The sequence below is a fragment of the Melanostigma gelatinosum genome (genome assembly GCF_949748355.1).
Source record: "Melanostigma gelatinosum genome assembly, chromosome: 19".
Classification (NCBI taxonomy): domain Eukaryota; kingdom Metazoa; phylum Chordata; class Actinopteri; order Perciformes; family Zoarcidae; genus Melanostigma; species Melanostigma gelatinosum.
The window spans coordinates 18,633,636-18,657,746 of NC_136652.1; the positions used below are offsets into that span (position 1 = coordinate 18,633,636).

Sequence of the window (24,111 nt, forward strand, 5' to 3'; positions counted from 1 at the left end):
CATTTTACAGTTGAAGAATTAACTTGTCAGTCCTCTTTAGTTGACAGGCTATGTACCCCAAATTTATCCTTGCCATTTCTTTACTGTATAAATTGTTGTTACTTATCAGCTGACATACACGGTCGTACGAATATACCCGTAATAAGCTCATATCAGCCGATATATCACCGCGAGGGACAATAGTAGTGGACTTTGGTGAGTTAACACCGGTGCAGACAGTTTTACGGACCACTTCCAGTCCCCATTAACTGGTTGAGATGGCCCTTAAAATGACAAAGCCGACCAGTGAGAACACAAATGTAGGCGGAGTGGACAAAGACGTTGTAGTGCCAAGAATGGGTTTGAACCTGTCTACTTTTCTTTACCCACCTTCCTCTTAGCATGCAAATCAATCATGCATGATTGCAGTCAATCTCCATTGAAATTAGACAGGAAACACTTTGAAATAACCACCATGACTGTAATCGTGGCACAATTGACTGTACTCTCTTTCCCCCCTAATGCCATTCTATTGTGACTAAATTAATTCTAACCGGGTAGTAATTAAGAAATGATATCGTGCTTTGTTCTCCTCTAAATCTCCAAAGTTGCTTCTTCTCGATGGCTAATTTTTAAATGAAAATCGTGGTCATATTTGCACGTGTAAATTGTGTATTATTTTAATTGTGTTCGACAGGACATTCGGTGCAGTCGCTCCACTGGCAACTTATTGCTGTCGTGATACTTTGAAGTGAGGAGAAAAGGAAAATTGAAAGAGGATAAGCCAGGCTCGAGGCGAGAGCACAGGCAGACCTTTAGTTGCCCTTTGTTTGTGTATGAATGTGTGTATGTGCAGAAAAGAGAGGCAACAGAAAAAAGCCTGCTGTCTGTGTGCTTATAAAACATTTTCTTCAGAAAATCCAGACTGCAGCCTACAAAACCAGGAGAAATAACTGCTCTGCTAATTGCTTAAGTATGTATGTGTGTGTGGCCATGAAGGGCTGAAATGTTTGGAATTGCAAGCACATGGGAAGAATTGCTGCATCCGTCTGTGCATTTGTGAATATGTTTTGATATTCATGTTCTGCATGTGTACAGAAAATACAAATTTATTCGGTTTTTCTGCACTGAGTGAGTGTTCTGCAGGGTCATCCTGTGGCCTCATTGTTGCACAGCGTGTTCACGCTCCTCTCCAGTCCTTGAGAAGCCCTCTCAAACTGCTGTTGCCAAAGGGGGCTGTGTGTGTGTGTGTGTGTGTGTGTGAAAACACACATCTCTCCCCAGCAGATGGTAGTTTCTCTGGCCATACTGTCCCACCAGCCAGACTGCCTTCCAGGGCTTCGCCATCTCCACAGCCTGCCCAGCAGGCTACTGGCATCACATCACCCTGCTGACAAGATCCTTTTTATGGATTAAGGGTCCGCAACACATCTTCAAATGCAGGTCAATACTCTGCCTTCCCCGGGCCACTTCAGTCCACCCTGTCCTCCACACACACACACCAGTTTGTGATATATCCGCTGCGACAATGCAAAGATACTCTGCGCTGGTTGTTCCTTCCTTCCCTCTGTTGCTCAAATATGAGTCGGCAGCTCTCGCTTGGAGAGTTGGTGAATCGAGACAGGACTGTCTGTAGATGGTGTTGTTGAAATGGGCAGCTGGCCCCGCGTTTTGTTTTCATGTCTCCCTGCACACAGACGGAGACTCGGTGCATGTGTTTCCCCTCTTTGTGATGTCGAGAAATGAGCATTGCTGTAGCTATCAAAGATTCAAATCAAACCCAGCCATGTTTGTCGTCGGATTTTCTCGACAATTCCCCCAATGGTCCTGACAAATTCAGGTATGAAGCTTTCACACCCTAAGACATCCATCATTCCCGATCCGCTCACGTAGACACAACTTATTCCACGTACACACACTCAAGCGTAGACACAAAGTCAAACACACTCGCCACCATCCACACTTTGTAACTCTGATTGGAAGCTTGCTGTTATTTATAGAGAAGCAAATGCAATGCTTTTCAGTGTGAGCTCCCCGCCGCTTGTATTTGGACTGTTTGGAGGGGCGAAAACAATCATGACGTGCCTGGTAAAAACCCGGCTGTCAGCATGTGAATCAACATGTGAATGACTCTTATCAAATTTGCTTTGGAATAAATTGGACGAAAGCTGAATACATTTCCATTCATGAATGCCAGATTTAATGGCTGGATGGCCAGAACTGGCACAGGCGGGCCGGTGTCTTGGGCTGCGGCCCTGAGCACCGCCTGTGTGTATTTGTACGTGTCTGTGCCTGTACATGTGAACGTCTCTGTCTTGTTTGTGCAGTCGGTGCACGTGAATCCTTTTTGACATAAATTAAAGCCGGAGGTCCGCCTGAAGGTTGAGAGCAAGAATGTGTTGCTGCTAATGTGAGGATACATGCGATATGAGGAAAATGAAAGGTGTTTTGGATGGCGGTGCCAGTGTGTGTGTGTGTATGTGTGTGTTTGCAAGCGCATGTGAATGCCTTGTGTTTTGAGCCATGCTAATGCCCGTTGTCCTTTCTTTTTTTTTTTGTTTAACCTTGAGCGGATGAGAGGAGGCAGAGGAGAGTGGCAGTTAGAGAGGCATCCATCTGGCTCTGAGAGATGAGTTCAGCTCCACATGCTGATATTCGCTGCAAGAGTGAATGGAGAGCCCTGCTGAGAGACGGACGGACAGGAGCGACTGAAAAATGAGATGAACTGATGAGTCGAGAGGAGGATAATGATTCAGAGTGGGGACGGAGTGAGACACGTTTTTCTTCGCATCCCAGAGAGTGGCGGGGGAAGTGCTCTGGAAGGAGTGGGGGCACATTCAAACGTAATTTCTCCTGCAGTGTTGCAGCGTTTGTGTCTGTGCATGAGTGATGCCGTTGTGTCTTTGTCATTTTGTGCCTACATACGTGTATGTCATAACCAGTATGTCAGGGCTGTGTGTACTTCTGCCCTGCTAAGAAGCTCCCCCGAGGTGGTATTGTAATCCTGCTGTGTGACATGAGCCTTCTGTAGAAGGAGGCCTCAACCAGGGCTTTTTTCTTTGTGTGATTATCTGCGCTTTTCATGTTCAGGCCACCCGTTATTCTCACAGGCTATTAAACCTATGGAGAGTCATACAGGCTCGCTGCAGGGAAAAGCACTTTAGTTTGCGGTAGAAAAAAAAAAGAAAAAGAGGGACCACTGTAATTTGTTTGGTAATGATCCAAGAAAATGCCTTGAATATGAACTGTATCACCGATGAACCGCATGCAATCTCTGAGGCGAAATAGGATGCAGGAGACATGTAATGCAAATGTGAGCTCCATCTCTTCGCCTGATATTACCATGAAGAAAGTAGCTCCTGTAAGTGTCCCTAAAGTGGATGTTTTACTCCTTGGCATGTTGTCACAACCAGGGTTGAATGACAGAAGACTCTGATGACGATAAAAGGGAACCAGCTTCCTAAATTCATCAATAATTCATGGAGAGTTTGTTTGTGCGCAGGTTGACTTGTGTTTTGTGCTGCAGCGGCTGTGATACTGGCAATGTTTTTTTAAATCAGGCTTGATTTTCTACACCGGTGCCTGAGATAAGTGTTTACATTGTGCTTACTCTGCTGATGAGTTCTTGCTTTGGTGTGCAACTTATGAAGGAGCTACTGCTCGACCAGCTTTGCGAACAAGTCTTGGTATGTCGTTAAGATATCGTGCTGTGAGAGTTTTCTATTCAACAAACACTGAAGATGATCTTTATTTAGCCTATCATGTTTTTTTACGACAACAAAGATGCTTTTTTGCTGTTTTTGCCTAACCAACAGCTGACATCTTAACAACAATGTTACATAGTACTTCTTAAAGGTCAGAATCAAATCTCAGTCTTGACCTTTTCCAGAGCTACAACCATACATCTGCAGATGCCGTTTGCTCAGTTGTAGCAGTGTAAACACTGACCAATACCTATCAGAAACCGATGTAACTAGTAGTTACTATAGTAGTTACTAACTACTAAATATTAATTTCATCAACACGCCATCTAAAGCACACAATTGTACTATAAAATCTTCCTGTGGCACAACAAACCCTTCTGGGCGTGTAAAAAGTTGACTGAGGAGCAGTTGTCACAAAGCGAGTAAAGCTAGCATTAGCAGTATGCTACCACCTGAAATGTAAACGAGTCAAACCTCATTTTGTCAGTTCAAATGCTGCACTTTTTTAAATAGCAGTGTAACAGCAGCTTTAAAAACAACAAAACTAACTTTAAAGATGGGTAAACTATGTTTGAACATGTGCTATCTCCACTTCATTCAGCGTGATCAAGACTTCGAGCCAGGCCTCTGACTAGCTGCTAATGCTACTGTATCACTTCCTGTGCTGCACTGTATTCATTGTTGAAAACTCAAAGAAATAATTGATATATTTCAGTGTCACTTCAAATATCAAGTCTAAATTGCGAACTATCAACTTGCGACGAATCGACTTTGAGTCGCTTCATACGATATCGTATCATTACGAAGCTTTTGTTGGGGATTGTAGGCTGTGTATCTAGCTACATGTTGACTCATCTGAGAGAAAAATGCTCCAATAGTAGAGGAACCTTAGGCTGGGATTTGTTTTTGTCAAACTTCATAAACAAACGTTGGTGTTTATTGCAAATGTATTGTATTGTATCGAAGAGTGTGCCTCCCCTACAGTAGCCTACATACAGTGTCACATGTATATATAGACTCACTAACTTCAACCTTATACACACACACACACACTCTTGTGAGATATTAATGATGTTGTGGAAATTGTAAAACAATATTCAGAGACACAGTGTACCTCCAGAGCAAATTGGAAAGTTCTGTTTCTGAGCAGATCCTCGTTAAACATTTATAATACTTTTTTTAGAAATGGGGAAGGAAGAGTGACAGTGCATCATCACCCGACAATGTCTCTCAGCTCACTCCCCAGAATCCTTTTCAAAATACCTCTAGTTTCAGATTGACTCTCATGCATAAGGGAACAGGCACAGTTTTAGTCACTGCAGCTGTCCAGCAAAATGTGGTGCAACCAGGTGAAGTAATGCCCACTTATCTCTCGTGTACACAAATGTAGTCGATTTACAGAATACCTACCTGCTATTCAATATTTATGGTATGGAGGAGGTTTTGAATGTGGAGGAGGCAGGGAGGGTACCAATTCTGAAATATGCATGAGTGCACATGCAGCACCGGCCATTCTGACGTGCGCTGCAGCTCTGTGCGGAAACGAGGGGAGTCATCGCGAGGGGAAGTGTGGGGATAAGTAAGGAACGGAAAAACAGAGCACCGAGATTTAATCAGACTTACTCCCGGTTTAACTAGAATGAAGATCTGTGGTTGAGGAGCTTAAATGCACCTTTGCACCGACCCCGGTAGACTATTTTTTTTAGAAAAGTCGACTGAGAGTAAGTCTCACTTTGAGTTTGTCAAAACAACCTAAATACATTACACACAGTTTGAAAGAGTCGGTTGCAGATTTCAGACACTGTTTCTTTCTTTTTTAATGAAAATATATTTGATAGTATAGCTCTGATGCTTGCTGGAGCTGTTCTGATCAGTACAATAATATAGCGGGTCTCCTCTGTATTCTGGTATTATCATAGATATTAAAAAGTGGAGCATGGGCAGCCGGGTCAATGTGGACTATTATCTGCTCTTCCCTTATGACAGTGATGAGTCCAGAAGTTGTTAATCATGAGTAGATGGAGAATATGATAAGGGACTAGTTTACTGTGCATGGACCCTGACGTATGTCATAATATTAACTTCCTTTGTATATAACTTTTAAAAAAAACATTGTAATCAATGGTGGCTATCTTGGCCGAGCAGTGATTTACAGCTGCATCATTTTGAACAAGCCGGAGATGTGAGATTGATTTTTGACTGAGGCAGGTAATGTATAGAGACAGTTGCAATAGTCCAGATGAGATGAAATAAAAGTGTTATTTTCCTTTTAAATCTGAGAGAATTGAGCATGAAATAAATAGAACTGGGTTTTTTGAGACATTCCTTTGTACTGCACAACTTTCTTCACCTGCGCCTCCAAAGTGAACTCACTCTCAATATCACTCTTCTGTTTCTGGCCACTGGCCTTCTATTAATTGATAAGTCAATATATGGAAGTATGTCATTTCACTCTCCAAGCGGAGGTATCATTTTTGTGGACTCATTATGCGCTCATTGGCTGTGAGAAAAAAAATAAGCTTTTTTATGATTTAGTCTTCTGTTCAGTTTTATGTTTTATGTTTCAGCTCCATTTTGATTCGGATTCCAGATCAGTCAACACCATCACTTTATATAAAGCCAACCACGACCACAAATGCCAGCAGCAAGCTCCTTTATGTCACTTGGAGCTTGAAGCCCTGTAAGCTATTCAGCAATGTTTAGACTCTGAAGGTCCACGTATTCATTTATGTTCCTTCAATCTGAATAGTTAGCAGTAAAATAATGCAGTTACTCAGAAATGTGAGCAATGAAAGGCTGACTTTTCTCAGGTTAATTCGTACCAGCTGACATTTTCCTGCGTTAATATGAAAAAAAACCTGAAACACAACTTATAGGGAATGCTGCACCATAAGCCAATGACTGCGCCCTGTTTTCCTCATCCACCCTTTTCACTGAGGTACCAACCTGGCCAGCCAGCCATCAGTAAGAGTTCAGGGATGTGAAGCGGATCGTAAGAAAGGGAATTTAAAAAAAGGGCAAATGATGTAACACTTCTGAGTCCGGTTTCTCCTGTTTGAGAGACAATTTACGTTTCATGATTAAAGCCCCAATCAGTGATTTGTGAACAGCTCCTCATCACATCAAGTGCAGCCGGCCCTCGTGTTGTGATGGGCACTTTAGAGTCAGATTCATCACATCCTGCGGTCAGTGAAGTGTCTCTACACAGCAACAGAATTGAATTCGGCCCAAAGGTCCAAGTTTGCACAGCAGCCCATCTTCGTGCTTTCTGCTGAGAACATGGGAGTGTCGTTAAAAATATTGAAGGTTAATATTCACCGAAAGCAGTGACCTACCCAATGAGTAAATGTATGCCAATGGAAATATGTCAGTCATAGTGATTAATGACAGCTGACAAAACAAACATTAAATAGAGTAGGCGATAGTCTGAAGCTGCTGACCAGTTTTTTCTCAAGTGGGCCAACAATCACCGATATATGCAGTTAGTCTGACTCACTCCAGCACTCTGTAATGGGGGATGGTGTAAAGAGGCAATCACACCATTGCATACAGTGCATGTTGTCAAGGACGGACCATAAGTGATGTGGAAAAAAAAACATCTTACAGTATCTCCAGAGCTCTGACAGTTATTCCTTTGGCTGGTCGGCTATTCACAACAGAAATAACTAACTACAAGCAACTGTAGAGAACAGCCTGAGTTCAGTCGTCTGACGGACAACTTCTCGAACAAAGATTAAATCTGGCCTTCCAGGGTGATTGCTATATGCCCGGGTGTGTCGCAGTTATTGTAGCGGAGAGAATACACTTGAGACGAAGGAACGTAAAGAGAGAAAAGCAGTAAATTCAAATGTTTATCTGCTGTCACCTGTGACAGCACAATGGCTCAAGAGATGTGTGTGTGTGTGTGTTGTGTGGATGAGATAATGCTTTCTTATGTCACTGAGACGCAAAAGCCTTTTCAAACTGTCAGATATAAGTACATCTCTGTCTCCGGGTGTTTCCACTTTATGACGTGATTGACGGAAGATCTGCGTTTCCTTCCAGATCTGCTCACTTAATGGCTTCCACCTCTGAGTTGGTATCGACTCATTAATTATGTGCTGCGTAGGTCGGCTTTAAAGGAAATAGAGTCTCGCCGTGTGTGTAGGAGATGTACGCCGTGATGCAGAGACGAACGTGGGTTGTAGGTAATGTATTATATTCCATCCATAATCCATAAAGGTCACAGACATACGCTGTTTACCATATTATGCTAATTGCCACAGTATCCATGCTTGTGCTGTTGAATTATACACAGCACGATTGATAGCTAGGACTTCGGAGAATAAGAACATATGGGATACAAGAACGGATGCAAATGCAGAGGCTTTTGTGAGAATTTGTGTGTTGACACGATTTGTACTTTTTGTATCTGACACGTGTCAGAAATCAAATTGTCTGCCTGCCGACGCTGATTTCAAACGCGAGGAGGAAGATCGTGTCAAGGAAGCGCGTGTCACTCGTCTCTCCCCTCGATGTGCAGCTTGGCAGCCATCACAATGTTTTGCACATTCAATTTCCTGTTTTTAAATCTGACACGCAGGTTTTGTTTTCATTTTCCCTGAATATGATAATGTCACTCGAGAAATGGTAGATGAAAAGATTTCCATGGTGATTTCCATACATGTTTTTGTTTTTTTGGCTTAGGAGATGAATTGAACAGCGGGCGCAGGGTTTGGAACCAATACACCATGCATTATAATGAAATCATCTTTTTCTGTTCAGAGGAGCTATTTGCAAACCAAATTGGATTAGAAATGGTGGAGATTTTGTGAGGTATCTCTCCAATTTCACAGTGTGTGTGTGTGTGTGTGTTTACCTGCTTGAATGCTGCAGGATTCTTCAGTCCGCAGCTATCAATATTAATGTCGACTCAAAGCTTTGGTCCTCAAAACAAGTATGGGATTCTGATTTATCTGTTCTCTGTTCTCTGTTTGACTCTGCTGCGCCACCAAAAGTCAAACTTGCAGTTTTTGTTTTTAAGAACAGTTGCAGTTGTCACATCCGTGTGTACTCTTCCACTTGTTTTTGAATACCTCTTTTAATACTCCACAACTCTTTACTGAAGGGACGCATCTAAATGAGCGAATACATACGTGTTGCTCACAATGCCGTGCTGCCATCGGTTACATCGTAGCTGTAACACGATGCAGTCGTTCTGTGCGTTGAGACAATGTGTGAAGTGCTCAAAGGCTGAGCAGGTGAGTAACGCAGCCAGGTTTACGGTATATTCACTGGAGATGCATAACAACCCTTTACAGCCCAAGTGTGGACATTGAGCAAAGTAAAAAAAATCGATTTAAAAAAAATCCATGAAGTCCTGTCTTTGGGATTACAGCTCAGAAATCCCATCAATATGACAAGCAGAGCCATAACCTACAGAGTGTCGCAGATATGAATCTAGTTTTAATCAAATGGATTGTCTCTTCACAGCTCTGAAAAAGGGGCGATTCTGGATCACCCCTGACCCCTACCACAACGACGACAACATCCAGATCGGACGTGAAGTCAAGATATCTTGTCAGGTAGAGTTGCGCTGGCAGAGTAAACACACACACGTGGCTGCATAAAAGAGAAGCACAAGTAAGTTACTCATGAATGCAACACAAGTGACCACGTTACTGAATGTGCTAGGTGGAGGCGACCCCGCCAGAGGAGCTGACTTTTAGCTGGCTGAAAAATGGCCGTGGCCTGCGGAGCTCAGAGCGAATGGTCATCACCCAGACGGACCCCGACATCTCCCCCGGGACCACCAACCTGGACATCATAGACCTCAAGTTCACCGACTTCGGCACGTACACCTGCGTGGCCGCGCTGAAGGGAGGGGGCATCCCTGAGGTCAGCATTGACGTCAACATCTCTTCCACAACTGGTGAGCCTCACACCCCTTTGTGTCAGTGATGCATCTACACACCTCCCGCAACACAGTCGACACGCAGACGTCTCGTAGCGATGCTCGTCAAACACTCGTGCCTGAAGTTCACCAGAGACTGAGAATGTACCGTGACGAGGAAATAAAAAAACTGGGGCGGTGCTTCTTAGACTGTGGGACTTTTTAATGAATTAAAGGAAGCACAATCTAAGTCTTATTTTTGCAAATCAGAGATTTGTTTCTAAAAGGATTTTACATGTTAGAAAATAATTGCTAAAAATATATTTAAATATATTAAAATAATCATTCATATATATATATATCGTTAGATACATAGTATTCCAGCCAGTAAGTTGTTGTGTGTAACGGATAGGAATGAGTGTTCAATTGGATTCCTGTGAACCAAAGCTGACTCCATCAGTCCGACTAATCAGAGACTAAACATCCATCGTCTTCCCATCTAATTGGCTGCTTCCACCACTGTTCCGACTAACGTTTGTATACATGTGTGCAACATACCAGTCCACCTTGTCGACTGAGCTGCATCGTTCCAGTTTCAACCCTGGCATGTTGAGGAGTCTTGTTACAGCAGCTGTTCATCGTGTCTTTTAGATACATATGGGGCTTTTATACTGAAATCTTTCAAGCTTTAAAAGTGTAATCAAAAGACAAAATCTGCTGTCAAGCATCCATTTTCTATCTATTGTTTTAGATTTCAACATCAATCAACCATCTTCCTGTCAGACTTTAAAAGAAAGACTTCTGGAAGAGCTTCACAGTCAGCAAAAGCGAGCCTGACTTTTAGAAGATTGAGACATATCGCATTGTGCTTACTCACTTCCTGCAGGCTCTGCAATAATGGTGAAACGCAGTGGCAGAGACAAAGTTATGACAAGCGTAATGGGACAGGAGTGGTGGGTTTCTTTGTCTGTAATCTCCCGTGTGAGGTCAATCAGCGTGCAGCGACTGTGCGGTAATGCTCCGGTGTCACCGGGCATTACTTCATCGCTCATAGAGGGGTGTGAGGCGTCTCCTGCTTACCGCTCACTCACACTTTTTCAGATTTTCCACGTGGGGGACTCCCATGTGTTGGTGTTGCCGCTGGCTGAGGAGATATCTGTTCGCTTTGAATTTCCTGGCGTGTCTGTCGGTACTGATAAGTGACTTTAAAGTTGTGTGATATTTTGCGACTTGTGATTGGGTTCATGGCAGGCTTTATTTCCCCTTTTACTCACACACACACTAGTCCACAGGCACATTTTCACATTCCCGCTGCACCCTTACCTCCACTCAATGTCTATCGCACACACACACCTCGCTTCCACTCACAGCGTGAACATGAAAGCAGTGTGTCAACCTTGGGTGCATAATTATTGTTAGATAATCCTTTGATAATCCCTGTGCTATAAAACAGTGCGATCAATCGCACCTGCCAAGATTGTTTCCTCATTATCTTTTAAGTCGTGCGGTCTTTTCTTTTGAAGTGTCTGGGTGATGGCAATGCATTAACACAGACCCTTTAATGTGTAAAAAACAAAATGTGCTGCTGTCTGACTGAGGAAATAAGCCAGGAAATGACTCTATTGTGATCATATGGAATGAAAGGTTTCCTTCAGGCTTCGCCGTGATTACTTTTTAAGCTTTCATTGTTCCAGTCAGATGTGCGGGTATGAAATATTATGAAATGGTTGCATTGTCATAAAGCTGTTGCTGTCGTAGGAAATATTACATTGAATTTTGCTTCTGCCAGTAAGAATTCCTGCCGCATTAGCTGAATGTGACTGGGCTGTTTCCCTGGAGACTGCGTGTCATGAAGCCATGAACCAGAGAAGTGTCTTCAACCGAGGGGCACAGTGTTGTTTACTAAAGCCATAGCGTAAGGTGGTTACAACGGGGCCGATAGTTACTTACTGTTGCTTTTATTTTGAAGGGCTCATCTTGTCAGTCTTGACAGATTTTGCTGCTAAACTAGCTACAGTATATCATCTCGTCACGTTATGAAATAGAGACTTTGGACAACATCAACATACATGTTACCCAGCAATCATCATTGCATATCTGTATCAGGCGGCAACCTCCAGTTCTGAGAAGTGAAGCTAATGCATAAGTGCCTACAATTGCATTCTCTCTACTGGCCATCAGGGGGCGACTCTTGTGGTTGCAAAAATCAGTCAGTCATCCACTACGAGACACGTATACGGTGGCCCTACGTCAGTCCTCCTTAGTCCTAATATGGTCACTTCCGTTCACTGGTTGCCATGAATCAAGATGGCGCCACTCGATATATAATGTGTGCTTTTCTTTGAACACAGGCATATTTCTTTCGTATTTTCTGAATCAATCTCCACTCTTCTCATTGTTGTCGGGCCCATTCTCTCCATGAGCCCTCCACCCCACGGCCCCCCCCCCCCCCCCAGTGTCTTTATTCACACCCCTGACTAAAGCTCCTCATGCCGCTGCCTTGCCATTCCCCTGCAGCTTGTTTTGAGGTGTATAAGCCTAGTTTTTGTTCCTCTGCCTGTTCTCCTGAAGGAAGAAAGCCCGAGCCTCAATTAGAAGTCTTAATAAAGCGTTCAGAGGAGATTACACTGCAGGTCTGCCAGGGTGTCGTGCTGGTGAAGTGGTTGGAAGGAGATTGGGCCTAAAGTGTCTCTCGTCTGAACACTTTGGAGCTTGCTGACTGTTCAAGCATTGGCTCCAGTTCCAGATTCCAAACCCGGATTTAGCCCCAGCCCGCAGCACGTCTTTACAAAAGAGAATATTGTCTATGTTTCATTCTTTCAACTTTTGATGAATACAGATTTCAACAGCCTTCGTGATTTCTCCCTTTTGCAAAACAGCGCTAATATTTACTATGATGGCACACTCATAAAATAAGCATCTTCTTTTCTGGTCGGGGCTCCCAGAGACTGCAAGGCCAATACTTATTTAAGAGCGTGGTCTGGAAACGAGGACACGGACCTCCCCTTTGGATACCGTCAGGATTAAGAACCGCAAGACACAGGAACAGCTGAAAAGAGTTACGAGCATGAGTGTAAAACATAAACCATCCCATAAACTTCTAACTGGACCTAGCTGATTATTCCTCTCATTGGTCCGCATCTTAAATGTGTGTTTAGTTGTTGCGTCTTGCTGGATTATTGTTAGATGATGCAATTATTGCCATTCTATGGCCCTGACTCTGAAATGGAATTTGGCTTCAGATTGGAGCTACCATTGGGACCATCTTAGAGATGAATATTAATAGCATGAAGAGTTATTACGGATGGATTGTTGACCTTTAAAGCTGATATCTGCTGATTGCACTCTGTGTTATAATTACTACAAACACTGGATTCCACTGCCTTTATTCAAGAACACTACGTTACTGCGGCAAGAATAGTCTCTGTTTCTACATCAAAGCATCAGCACACGGCAGTAGTTCATCCTCAGTCTGGTTGATAATCACAAAGTAAGTATTAGGATTGAAAGTCACCTCTCTCTTCGTGATGAGTTCCTCAATTAGCATCCCGCTCACACCTGAAACTCTGGCACCACCCAGTGTTTCCATCAATCTGAAGAATCACTGCAGTTAACGAATTAAGCAAATCAATTAAGGGCTCAGTTGATTAAAAAATGAGCTGGTTTAATAAACACAAAGTACAGCGCTTTTTCTTTTTTTCTCCGGAATGAGTTTGACTCATCCAGAGGTTGCAGGCAGGCCCGCTCGTCTCAGTCTATCCTCCTTTCAACCGTCCTGTTGTCTGTTTGACTCTGATTCGTCATGAGATGCCATCATCTGAGTGACCGTGCCACATGTGGCTCTAAGGGGGGGCAGACCGCTGGCTAATGTGCTTATTTCAGCAGCAAATTCACTGACCCCGACAAAGAGACACCTGGTCTGCATCCTGACTCACCTACAGGGTGCAAAGGTTCAACTGCTGTTTGGGATCTGTGGGTGGAAACAACTTGTTTGCTGCTTTTGTTTGGACATGTGGAGTCTTCATAGAATGTCGGTCTTTTGTTGATGTTGGACAAATGTCCATTTTCTTTCATTGCATTGCCATTATTAGTCATTGGTTTTTATTGTTTGGACAGGAGGAAATGCAGCTGGTCCAACAATCGTCTGAAAAAACACTGAAGAATATGAAACAATATCCTGTAATATCCTGTAAAAATACTGTGAGCAGTGTATCTTACTTTTGCAATGTGTCTGCATTTTGCTTTGTTGAAAGTTATGTCAAGTAAAGATCCATTTTAAATTGAAATAATAACATCTGAGAGCAGTAAATCCCAGCATTGGACCAACAAGCCAACAGAGGTCCAGAAACCGGCCCAGTGAGCTGTGAACGGGGATGAAGGGGCCTAACAGCTGTCTCAAAGCTGGGCTGCTGTCCTGAGAAATCTGCCATATGACAACAGTAGATGCCATGGTCATGCCACTTCGACAAGGATGGACATATAACCACCTGGCAGCATATGTCAGCACATCTGTGATGTTGCTGGAGAACAGTGTAAAGAAAACTGTCGTCTATAAACGCATTTATGTGCATTCATGGCAGAAGTGAAGTGGTTACAACTGTAGGTAGATTATGCTGTCACCAGTTTTCACTTTAGTCCACAAAATATGTGAATGGGACGAGATAACTTGGCACGTTGTTTAGCCCCAACTGCACCACCTAAAGTCATGCTTTATGGAGGTGGCCATCTGGGAAATCACCTCCCTGTCCAGTTGGGAAAAACCTGAGGGAAACATGCATAGAAAACCCTCTCCCCTCCCCCTCCTCATAAACTACTGTCAATGCCCCTTGAGCAATGTACATAAACTCTGATCCTTCCTGGGAGTGGCTTGCTACTTAGCAGCAGGAAAAGTGCCGGTGCATTGGTTTTGAAAGCTAGAATTATACTGCTCTACAATCTCCACTTGAATTAATGTGGGGTTGTGTGATTGATCGCAAGGTAAGTTATCAGCGGGACGGCATAGAGCCCAAAAACACACACACACACACACTCGTGTGTTCGGTCAGCTGTGTGTCACTGCAGTCTATCAATCCACTTCGCCAATTTGAACACATCTGTGGGTATTTATTACACTTCAGCGACTCGATGCAGCTCCGCCACACACACGGATTCACAAACATGTGCACGGTGGTCCTTTGGGACTCCTCTCTCGGTCCCCAGAGGTCCGAGGACTCAGAGGGGCAGAGAGTCCTGTCACATTGTGACCAACTCATTGGCCCCAAGCTGTCCAAAGACACACTCTCACATGTACATACACACACTCTGCCGGACTTGCAGTTGTAGAGAGCGCTGTGTTGCCATGGTGATGGAGAGTTCTATCACCGCACTTACCCGAAGAAGAAAAAAAACGGGGAAACAGGAATGTCATTTGGTTGGCTTTGGCACAATGAGAGCGCAGTGAAGATCAGTAGCGGGCTCTCTGCCACACTGAGCATCTCAGCGGTCAGTCTCGCACACAGAGGCAGGGCGCCCATTTGAAACGAGAGAGCAGGAGGAAGAATGAGGTGCAGAGTGAGCAAGAGAGACAGGGATCAGCATGTGTGCATGTATGCCTGTTTGCGTTTCCACGATGGCGCGGGGAGAGACAATGGCAGCTGATGGCCAGTATTTGTGCTGCCAAACCCAAGAGGCAGAAAACTGTAATTGCCTGCCTAATCTGGGCTGTGGAGAGGCCAGGTGTAATGATGGCAACGCCGTGAATACAGCTCTCCTGCACTCGCTAATGGTTGCTTGCTGCTCCCTTCCTATTTCGCCGCTTGTCGGTTCAGCATTCTACTGTTTGGTTTCAAGGAAACATTCGGGAAAGTGCAGAAATTGTGCTGTAGAAAGAAATATGTCAGCTCTTGACACCTGGCTGCCTCGATCGAGACATTGTGTGAATACCAATCAGCAAATGTGAGTGAAATGAGTGTCTGCTGCCATTGTCTCTGCGGAGATCATTCTTGGGGCTCGTTGGTGCCAAACTGAATTGTCAAGACTGTGAATGACCAGTGTTCATTATCCCATGCTAATGTCACCAACATGTTTCAGTATTACTTCCCTGAAAAGTTATACATAAATGTTGAACAAGCTGATGGGTTACAATGGCTGAAAAGGCATTTTCATCAGTCACAATACAGTGATTAATCAGTGCAATATTTCCAATATGCAGTAGAATTGGTTCAGAGCTGCTATAATCAATATTTTCATATTAACAATCCATCAATGTGTGTTTTAGCGTGTTTCAGCTCATTGTTTTGGTTTCACTGTTATGGTACACTCTCATCGTTCTTTCCATTGTTAGCAGCAGGCAGCTGTTTCAGTGACAAGGCTTTGATAAACCCTTCTGCCCAGAATTTGCAGACCGACAAAGTTAGTGACTAGCAGTGAAAGGGGAGTGAATCTTGGACTGACATTCGTCAGATGGCCAGAAACACACCGATCCAAATGTTCTTTCTCTGCTGGATGTGGAAATATGCCATTGTTTGTTCACACCTTTCCCATATTAACTTGCAAGGTGTTGTGGTTACAGCTTGTTTCCACTTGCCTCCAAGTAGCCAACCAGTTATTCCAGGTTTTAAATTTAAAAAAAATAACAATTCAACACCTTTTCCAATTTTGGACATTCACATTCCTTGTGCAAAACCTGGGGTCATTAACGAGCCACATTTACAGTTGGTATCATGTTTTTACGTGAGGATGACATTTAGAATCAGGGCTGCATGTTGAGCTTTTCGTTGTTTCTACCGGTTTGATTCATCTACAATTCACACAATGTACCATTGACAAAATGAATAACCGACAGTTGCAGACTTGAGATGGCAGTGAGTCTGTTTCCCAAACAGAAATGCAGTCAAAGGAAATGAAGCTGGACTCTGCTTCATTTTCTGGAGATTACTAGCAATTTCATCACTCTGAAACTTCATTGTGACTTGACTTCATTCCAGCCGCAGCATTGTTTGGGCAGAATGACAGCGATTCGAAAATCATCAGGGAAGCATGACAACGGTTTCATCACTCGATGGCTGTAAACTATCTTTGGGAGCAGCGCTACAAAATAGTCTTGGAGTCTGGTTTGGACTCGCACAAAATACATGAACACACACACTCACACACACTCACACACACAGCACTCCAGGAGCCCGTGCAATTTGCCAGGTTTGGTAATTATACAAATTTACTTGGCCAGCACGCTTGATGAGGAACCAGACTGCATGATCCAACCTGGTAGTTTTCCTGCTTTCCAAACATAGAACACACACACACACACACACACACACACACACACACACACACACACACACACACACACACACACACACACACACACACACACACACACACACACACACACACACAAACACAAACACAAACACACACTCAAGGAAAGCTGCAAATGTGTCCAGCAATTTGGCACTTTGCACTTCTTTTGTTATTCATTGTTCACTTCCAGCCAAGGCTCTTAGTGTCCGTTAAACAAAGGCAAGATATTTATTGGGTCATATTTTGTTACATGGCCAGCAATAATGCTACATCACCGATGGGAGTGCTCTGTGTTAAATGCTCTGGAATATATACGACGCTGTGCTGAGATCGAGGAGCTGCACGAGGAGGCGGGCAGAAAAGTAAAATGCGTTTCTTAGACAGATGTAGAGGAGATGGAATGTGATTATAGTACGATTATTAGGTGGATTACGTTAGCTTCTTATTGAGTGATTTATAGCCCGTTTTCACTGCAAACAGGCGGCACTGGAACTATTTTTAAGAAAGCTTATTTCCATTTTGACTGCCATAGTTTCTGGTGGCAAAACAGTGCCTGCTGTGAGACCGGTCCAGGAACTATCAGGTTAGAGTTTGCAGTGCTGGACGCTGGTCGCTGGTCGCTGATTGGTCGGACATACAACTCCAGTCTACAGCTTCATTCACACACAGTAAGCAAGTGCTAGGTGCCACTTGGATCAATACTAGGGCGAGGGTCGTTTCTTGTATGGTTTATTGATGTTAAAGACAAAGTTAGGTTGCCAGGTTTCCAACAAAGAGCAAGATAAAGGGAGAAAGTGTGCGAACGAGCTGAGAGCACGAGCGATGAAGCGGCGACAAGTGAAGATGGCAAGTTAATCATGGAAGTAAAACAGGAGTCACAGCTAGACCGGCCCTGTTCAGAGGGAGAAAAGGATGATTAACATGTTATATATCTTTGGTTTAATCCGTAGTCCGCAGAAGAGATTGAGGAAATCACTGAGTTGGACCAAGATTACGAATTAGGGCAAGGCACCCTGGGAAAAAATACACTGTTCAATTTGAAGATTTTGAGCTCATCTCATACTATAAATCTACTCTTCAGTAGCATTGTTGTGCAAGCTTTGGGGTTTATTTATATATCATTCATAGCCTGATTTATAGAACATTTTATCCCTAAAAACATGGAGAAGATGGATTTTTTTTTATGGCTGTTGACAGTATTTTCTGATTTAGGAAGTAATAAAAAGTAAAAAGCTTTGACTCAAAAGTTGAGACAAGAATTTTTAACCCGGCTTTGACATTTCTGTTCTGGAAATGTACGCTAATTAGCTCATATTTAATAAAATAATGCCTCATTTGGATTTTCACACTTTCATACAAAAATGTATCGCTTTCATGTCAGTAATTGCTGGGGAAGTTTCACCCAATTTACCGTGGGTGTCCAAGGACCGATAACGTGTTAATTAGCTTTCTTGTGGATAAAGTCCAACGACTCAGCTCTGCTGTTATTGTGTGTCAATTATCGGACTCATTTGTTCACAGTTCTTCACATGCAGTGGAAAAGCAAACGGGGATGCTCACACTTTCAGATCCTCGTTTCAAACCTGAGTGTAGTTCCTGTGGCCTCCTTGTCGTTCATCCTTTTCTTTGACCGTCGGGGTCACAACGTGCCTTTGCTTGTCAGCTCGTCATTGCATTGTCCATTGTTTGACATTGCTTGATTGCATTTAACTTCCTCACTGCTGCCCTCCACGATGGGTCTGCTGAAGGTACATGCTCAGATCGTCCAGTCCCAGCCGTTAATATCCGCATGGTCCTTCCATTCCAGCTGTGTATGTGGCTGAGACTCAGCTTCATTGCCATTGCAACCTGGATGCTCATTCGCTCCCCCCCCCCTTCCCCCATACCTTCCACGCCACTCTTCCTCCCCCAGTCGCCATTTCCTCTGACCCCGCCTGCTGACTTTCTAGAGCCCCATATCAGTCCCTCCTCTGTTTTTCTCTTTCTTAGTTCCCCCCAACCTGACAGTCCCTCGGGGCAAGTCCCCCCTGGTGGCCCGCGAGGGTGACACAGTGGAGCTGGAGTGCCTTGTTTCAGGAAAGCCCAAGCCCATCATCCTGTGGTCGCGGACCGATAAGGAGGTGCCCATGCCGGACGGCAGCATGCAGATGGAGAGCTACGATGGTGTGCTGCGTATTGTTAATGTGTCCAGGGAGATGACGGGCTCCTACCGCTGCCAGACCAGCCAGTTTAATGGGTTCAACGTGAAGCCCCGGGAGGCCGTGGTGGAGCTGATCGTACAATGTAAGTAGACAGACTGTGGGTATTTTTGTCTATGTGGTTGTATTTTGTGCATGTGGCAGCGTCGTGGCAGTGATATAGGATGCGTTTATCTAAGTGTGGTGCATCAATTGTCTATGTGGTGTATTACTGTATGTACGCAGTGCAATTAGTCTTTGTGTTCTGGTCCAGTGTGACTACAATTGAACATTTCTTTGCTTCCACGCCCATCCAATTTCCTTCTGAAGGCTGCAAAAGTAGTCCGGTCCCCCGATGCTCTGTCAGGTCTGAGAGGAAACAGCTCTGACTCCACCTCTTACACTAAGGGGAGAACTTTATCTGAGTGTGAACTGTGCAGAACTAGTATTATCAGAGGCACAAAGCTAGTTACTGATGTCCACACTTATTACAGTGTGTGTGTGTGTGTGTGTGTGTGTGTGTGTGTGTGTGTGTGTGTGTGTGTGTGTGTGTGTGTGTGTGTGTGTGTGTGTGTGTGTGTGTGTGTGTGTGTGTGTGTGTGAATACAGCAGAGAAGATCCTAAAGACTGTGTGCCATGTCCCCAGGCCTGAGACCCCCCCCTCCCCTCCACTGCCGCTCATTGTGAAACCCCTCCCCTTCCTTAAGATGTCACATTCAAAGATGGCTTTTAATGGCAAATTAGCGAGCGGCTAATTCATTCCCGCTAGTTTTCATTTATGGAGATTTGAATGGGATATTTCGAAATGAACGTCAGGGATTCAACGCGCTTTCACTCATTCGAGGGCTGGGGATGTTCCTCTCCAATGAAAAAAAAAGAAAGAGAGAACAGAATAGGAATAGGAGGATAGGAAGTAAATTAAAGCAATCCATGTAGGGTGCTATCATTCTCTGCCAAGTGATTATAGGAAATAGAAAAACGGAGTCACAGCCACAGTCCCATTGTTTTCCTCATGGCCTACTTAGTTAATCCAAACAGTCTTCCATCTCAACTCACCCAGGAGGAACCTGTGCACCAGTATGTCACTCCGAAACGACTCTGATATGAACGGCACTTAACATGCTCTATGTTGATTGCCATGTTTTAAATGTCCTCCCCTATTGTACCAAACACAAGACTGCATACAAATATTCAACAGCTTTTTAAAGTCTGAGAAATAACACAGAATAATGGCTGCACTTGACACACCAACTACCAATATTTTGATTGAAGAGGAACAAGAGCAGCCCCCGTTCTGTTCTTCTTTTTCAACAAGGATGAGTGCATAATTCTGCCCTCGTTTTCTTTTTCAAGAGTTTTATTGCACTCTTTGCTCATTTCACATTTAAGCTCTTTGGAGAAGACTGTTATATTTTTGGCTGAATTGATTATGACCATGCAGTGACGACAGCCCGTATCAAAGGTCAGTGGCTTTGCTGCGCACCACTGCCGACACCAAAGAGTAAGCAGAGACTTCGGACTCTCAGGTGCCCTGCAGTAATTAGCAACACTCGGTGGATCAGCAAAGAGGGTGTGGCGTAATAGAGACAAATTGTTGATTGCAGAATGACAAGAAGATTGGTGTTCATTTGTTTTAAACAACAGTCACATTAAAAGCAATCTGTACATAAGTCGGTGTAAAACAACAACACACGTATGCCTACCGTGCCAACCCTGCCTCGGTTGTTTAAAAGGAGTGAAAGAATGGATGAAGATGCTTTTCCCCTCTGATCCCTCTCAGCAGAGAGAGCAGCTTACTGCCACAAGCGGCAATAGGTCACCGTGATCTTGGCTACCGCTTGGAAAGCAGCAGGGACAAGTACTGGATTCTGTGTGCCATTTTTTCTCAGAGCAAATATGCACAAACTGTCCAGAAGCAGTTGTAATTACTTAGTAATTACGACACTATACGTTGCTTTCTGTTTTTCCTCCTGCATTCGAAGCAACATCGCATGCTACAGCTTCATCTACAAATCAGTGAGAAACACACAAAAAAGATGAAACAACCCGAAAAAACAGAAGTTCTTCAGATTCAGTTGAATCAGTTCATTGAAGAATAAGATCGTATTAAATGTCTAATGAAAAATGAAAAGGTATTTTTTACATAAGAAAATATCATAGAGTACAAAAAACTATGCAAGAAATAAAAAAAAGCAATCTGTTATTGTTCTATGATGAAGTGGATTCATTGTTTATGGTTTTTAAGACTTGATGGTAAGAGCAGCTTGCATCTATAAAACATGGAATTAATTTCAATGTACAAAAAAATGCTGATTATTGACAGTGGACATGCGTTACATGATGAATTTCATTTGTCATTGGCATTTTTTCTCCTCTATTGACCTTACAGTATGTGGCCTGCCCATGTTTTTGTTTGTTCCCAGTTTTGTCTTTTAATGTCCGCTTATGGTTATAGCAAATACAAGTCAAACCTGTAACAGTCTTATTATACGTTTCTCAATGTCGGGAACAAACTTTTTTAGGTCACATGCTCAGAGAACACCACAGGTGTTGGATTGGAAAGATTGGAGAGACTATCTTTGGCACAGCAATGTTCTGGGTTCAGTAGCTCACGACTAGCTTTACGAGCTTACTGTGGGTTGCAGTAGTTGGTTGTATGGTGACGTGTTTTCTACATATCAGTATGACGATGCAGGTTATTCAAATATTGACATTATTTGCTCACTCAGACAAAACACAAATACCAACACATTATGACTCACGATGTCCATCACTGTTATAACGGAAACCAGACCAGCTGATCCCAGCGCTGTGTCGGAGGAGAACTGATCTGATTCGTGATGCTATGCAAATAGCAGTTTGTCAGGCTGCTGAAGAAGAAAGTCTCTTATTTTCTTTGAGCTCTGGCAGAGCTTCACGTTGTACATTATACTATTAAAGATATTTCATAAAATGGAGGCGCATTACATTTTCACTTCCAGTGTAGGAAGGAAGTTAAAAGACAAAATAACAGGATATAGTCAAGATCAAAACTATTTCTTCTTGTTTACATGGCACTTCTCCTTCAAAGTGTTCTGAAGGAGAGCGAACGCTACGGTTCTCCTTCGGCTAATATGCACTTCATGGAAGACAGACGCTGTGCTCCAGTACAGACATCGCAAACGAGTACAGCAACTAAGAATCTGTGAGCACAGTGATCATAAACGTGTATTCAGTGCTTGTTGAACACAAAACAATGTTGGCAAACAACAACACATGATTATTAATGGAGGATTGGAAATGTGACTGAGCCTTTGTGCAACTGGGGGAGACTGAGTAACATCCAGTGGACATCTGGGGTAAAAGATAAGGTGTAGAGGAGGAAGGAAGTGAAGATGTCCCATACAAAGTCCTCCTCAGTCTGAACAAACATCTCAAATTTGATCAAGAGTAATCATGAAGAAGACAAGACAGATATGATGTTACAAATAGGAATAGCAAGAACAAGTGAAAGAAATGTAGAACTACTACTACTGTCTGGTATAACAGGTTGTTTTAAAGATGGAGAGGAGGAAAAGGATATAAATCCAGGTGGCCTACCCACTGAATGTACAATGACTACTAACAGTATTCATGACATACCGAAAGCTTAAAAACAAACCTTTTTTATTCTCACGGGGTCTCTGGTCATGTATATACTGTATATATATATGTATATAGTATATCTACATTTGATGCTAAATGTAACAATTTGTAAGCACCTGAAACCCCGTCCAAAGCCCTCTCCAAAAACATGAGACACCACGGCCTTGAGGAACTCCATGCAGTGATTTTGCATCTAAAACTTTTTGACATGAAGAGATTCATGCAAGAATTGCATTTTTTACGATTGGATATTAAGCAAGTTTGTAGTTGTGAAAGTTCCATGAAGCTGTGATTATCACAGAACAGCCTCACCGCTGCTATTGGGACTGACATCATCCCATGTGTACAATCAAGCTCATTGAATGTGTCTCAGCTTTCCAGTCATACCCAATTTATGCAATCCCATGACTGTTCAGGGACCTCAGAATGCTGCTTGGGAACAAGCACCCAAAGAACTCATTTCCATTCATATATCTTGAGGTGAGATGTCAAGAGACCCCTTTGAAAACGGCCACACCAGTTTTTCCGTCTAGTAATTTCCGCCTAACTTTGCAGCGTTTTAAGCTCCCTTCCTGACAAGCTAGCGTGATATGGTACCAATGGATGCCACAGGCTGTCTATTTTCAAATGATACCGATATCGTCTCTCCAGCTTCAGAAGCGAGCTCGCTACAGCCTCTTAATGATCCGGCAATCCGCAGGTCTCCGAGTGTAGTCAAACTGTAGTTTCGAGAAGCAAAGGCGTAACTCCCACAAAAGGTCCACAACCTTTGAATGATCCCGTCACAGAGTGGAGGTCGATATCACGGGCGCTCTCCGGCAAGATGCTTCTCCTTTGACAACCAACCAGGGAAGGTTATCTCCGAACACACACTGCTGCTGCTTCCCCCCCATGTCTCAGTGACAGTGGCCAGGGGTCACATACAGGGATGACTGTTCACGGAGATGAAGAGGACAACCCTCAGAGTAGACGATCTGCTTCCTGTTCACACCGGCACGCGTGTGTCCAGTTGTACGTAAATGTTCACGTGATTTGCGTTTTTCAGGCGTCTTAGTATCGACAGAGATTATTTCGAAACGCTGCTAAAACGCTGAAGTGCACATAGGTTGTCCCTGTTTTAAATCAAAGGTGTATTATTGTGGATGCAGCCTGAGACTCCGTGACCTCATGTGAAAGACGCTTACCATTAGATCTATTCTCAGGCATACGTTGCATCATCAGATTACAACACACACACACACACACAAAGGCAAGCAAATCCATTCACTCCTAATATTTCTGCCTCTTCTTCAACACAATTTATTCTGAGAATGCAATTATTTCTCAACATGTAATATTTTAATCAAGCACCTCTCTTGCTCGCCATCTGTTCGTCATCTTCAAAGCAGGAACGCACAATGAGGGAAGTTATCACGGCATTGGTATTGATAAATCTATCATTCTGCCAAGTGTTCTCTTCGGAGGCAGCGCTGCT

At 43.5% G+C, this 24,111-nt stretch overlaps 1 protein-coding gene across 1 annotated transcript in view; it reads left to right on the plus strand.

The window, feature by feature from the left end:
* The window catches only part of LOC306793728 (MAM domain-containing glycosylphosphatidylinositol anchor protein 2), a gene marked incomplete at its 5' end in the record, with an annotated part of 143,783 nt that overhangs the window by 80,244 nt on the left and 39,428 nt on the right, over positions 1 to 24,111 (plus strand). The window contains 3 exons of the mRNA XM_079291464.1: positions 9,156 to 9,247; positions 9,357 to 9,594; positions 18,826 to 19,119. Coding sequence (XP_079147590.1) covers positions 9,156 to 9,247; positions 9,357 to 9,594; positions 18,826 to 19,119 — 624 coding nt within the window. The remainder of the gene's footprint in view (positions 1 to 9,155; positions 9,248 to 9,356; positions 9,595 to 18,825; positions 19,120 to 24,111) is intronic.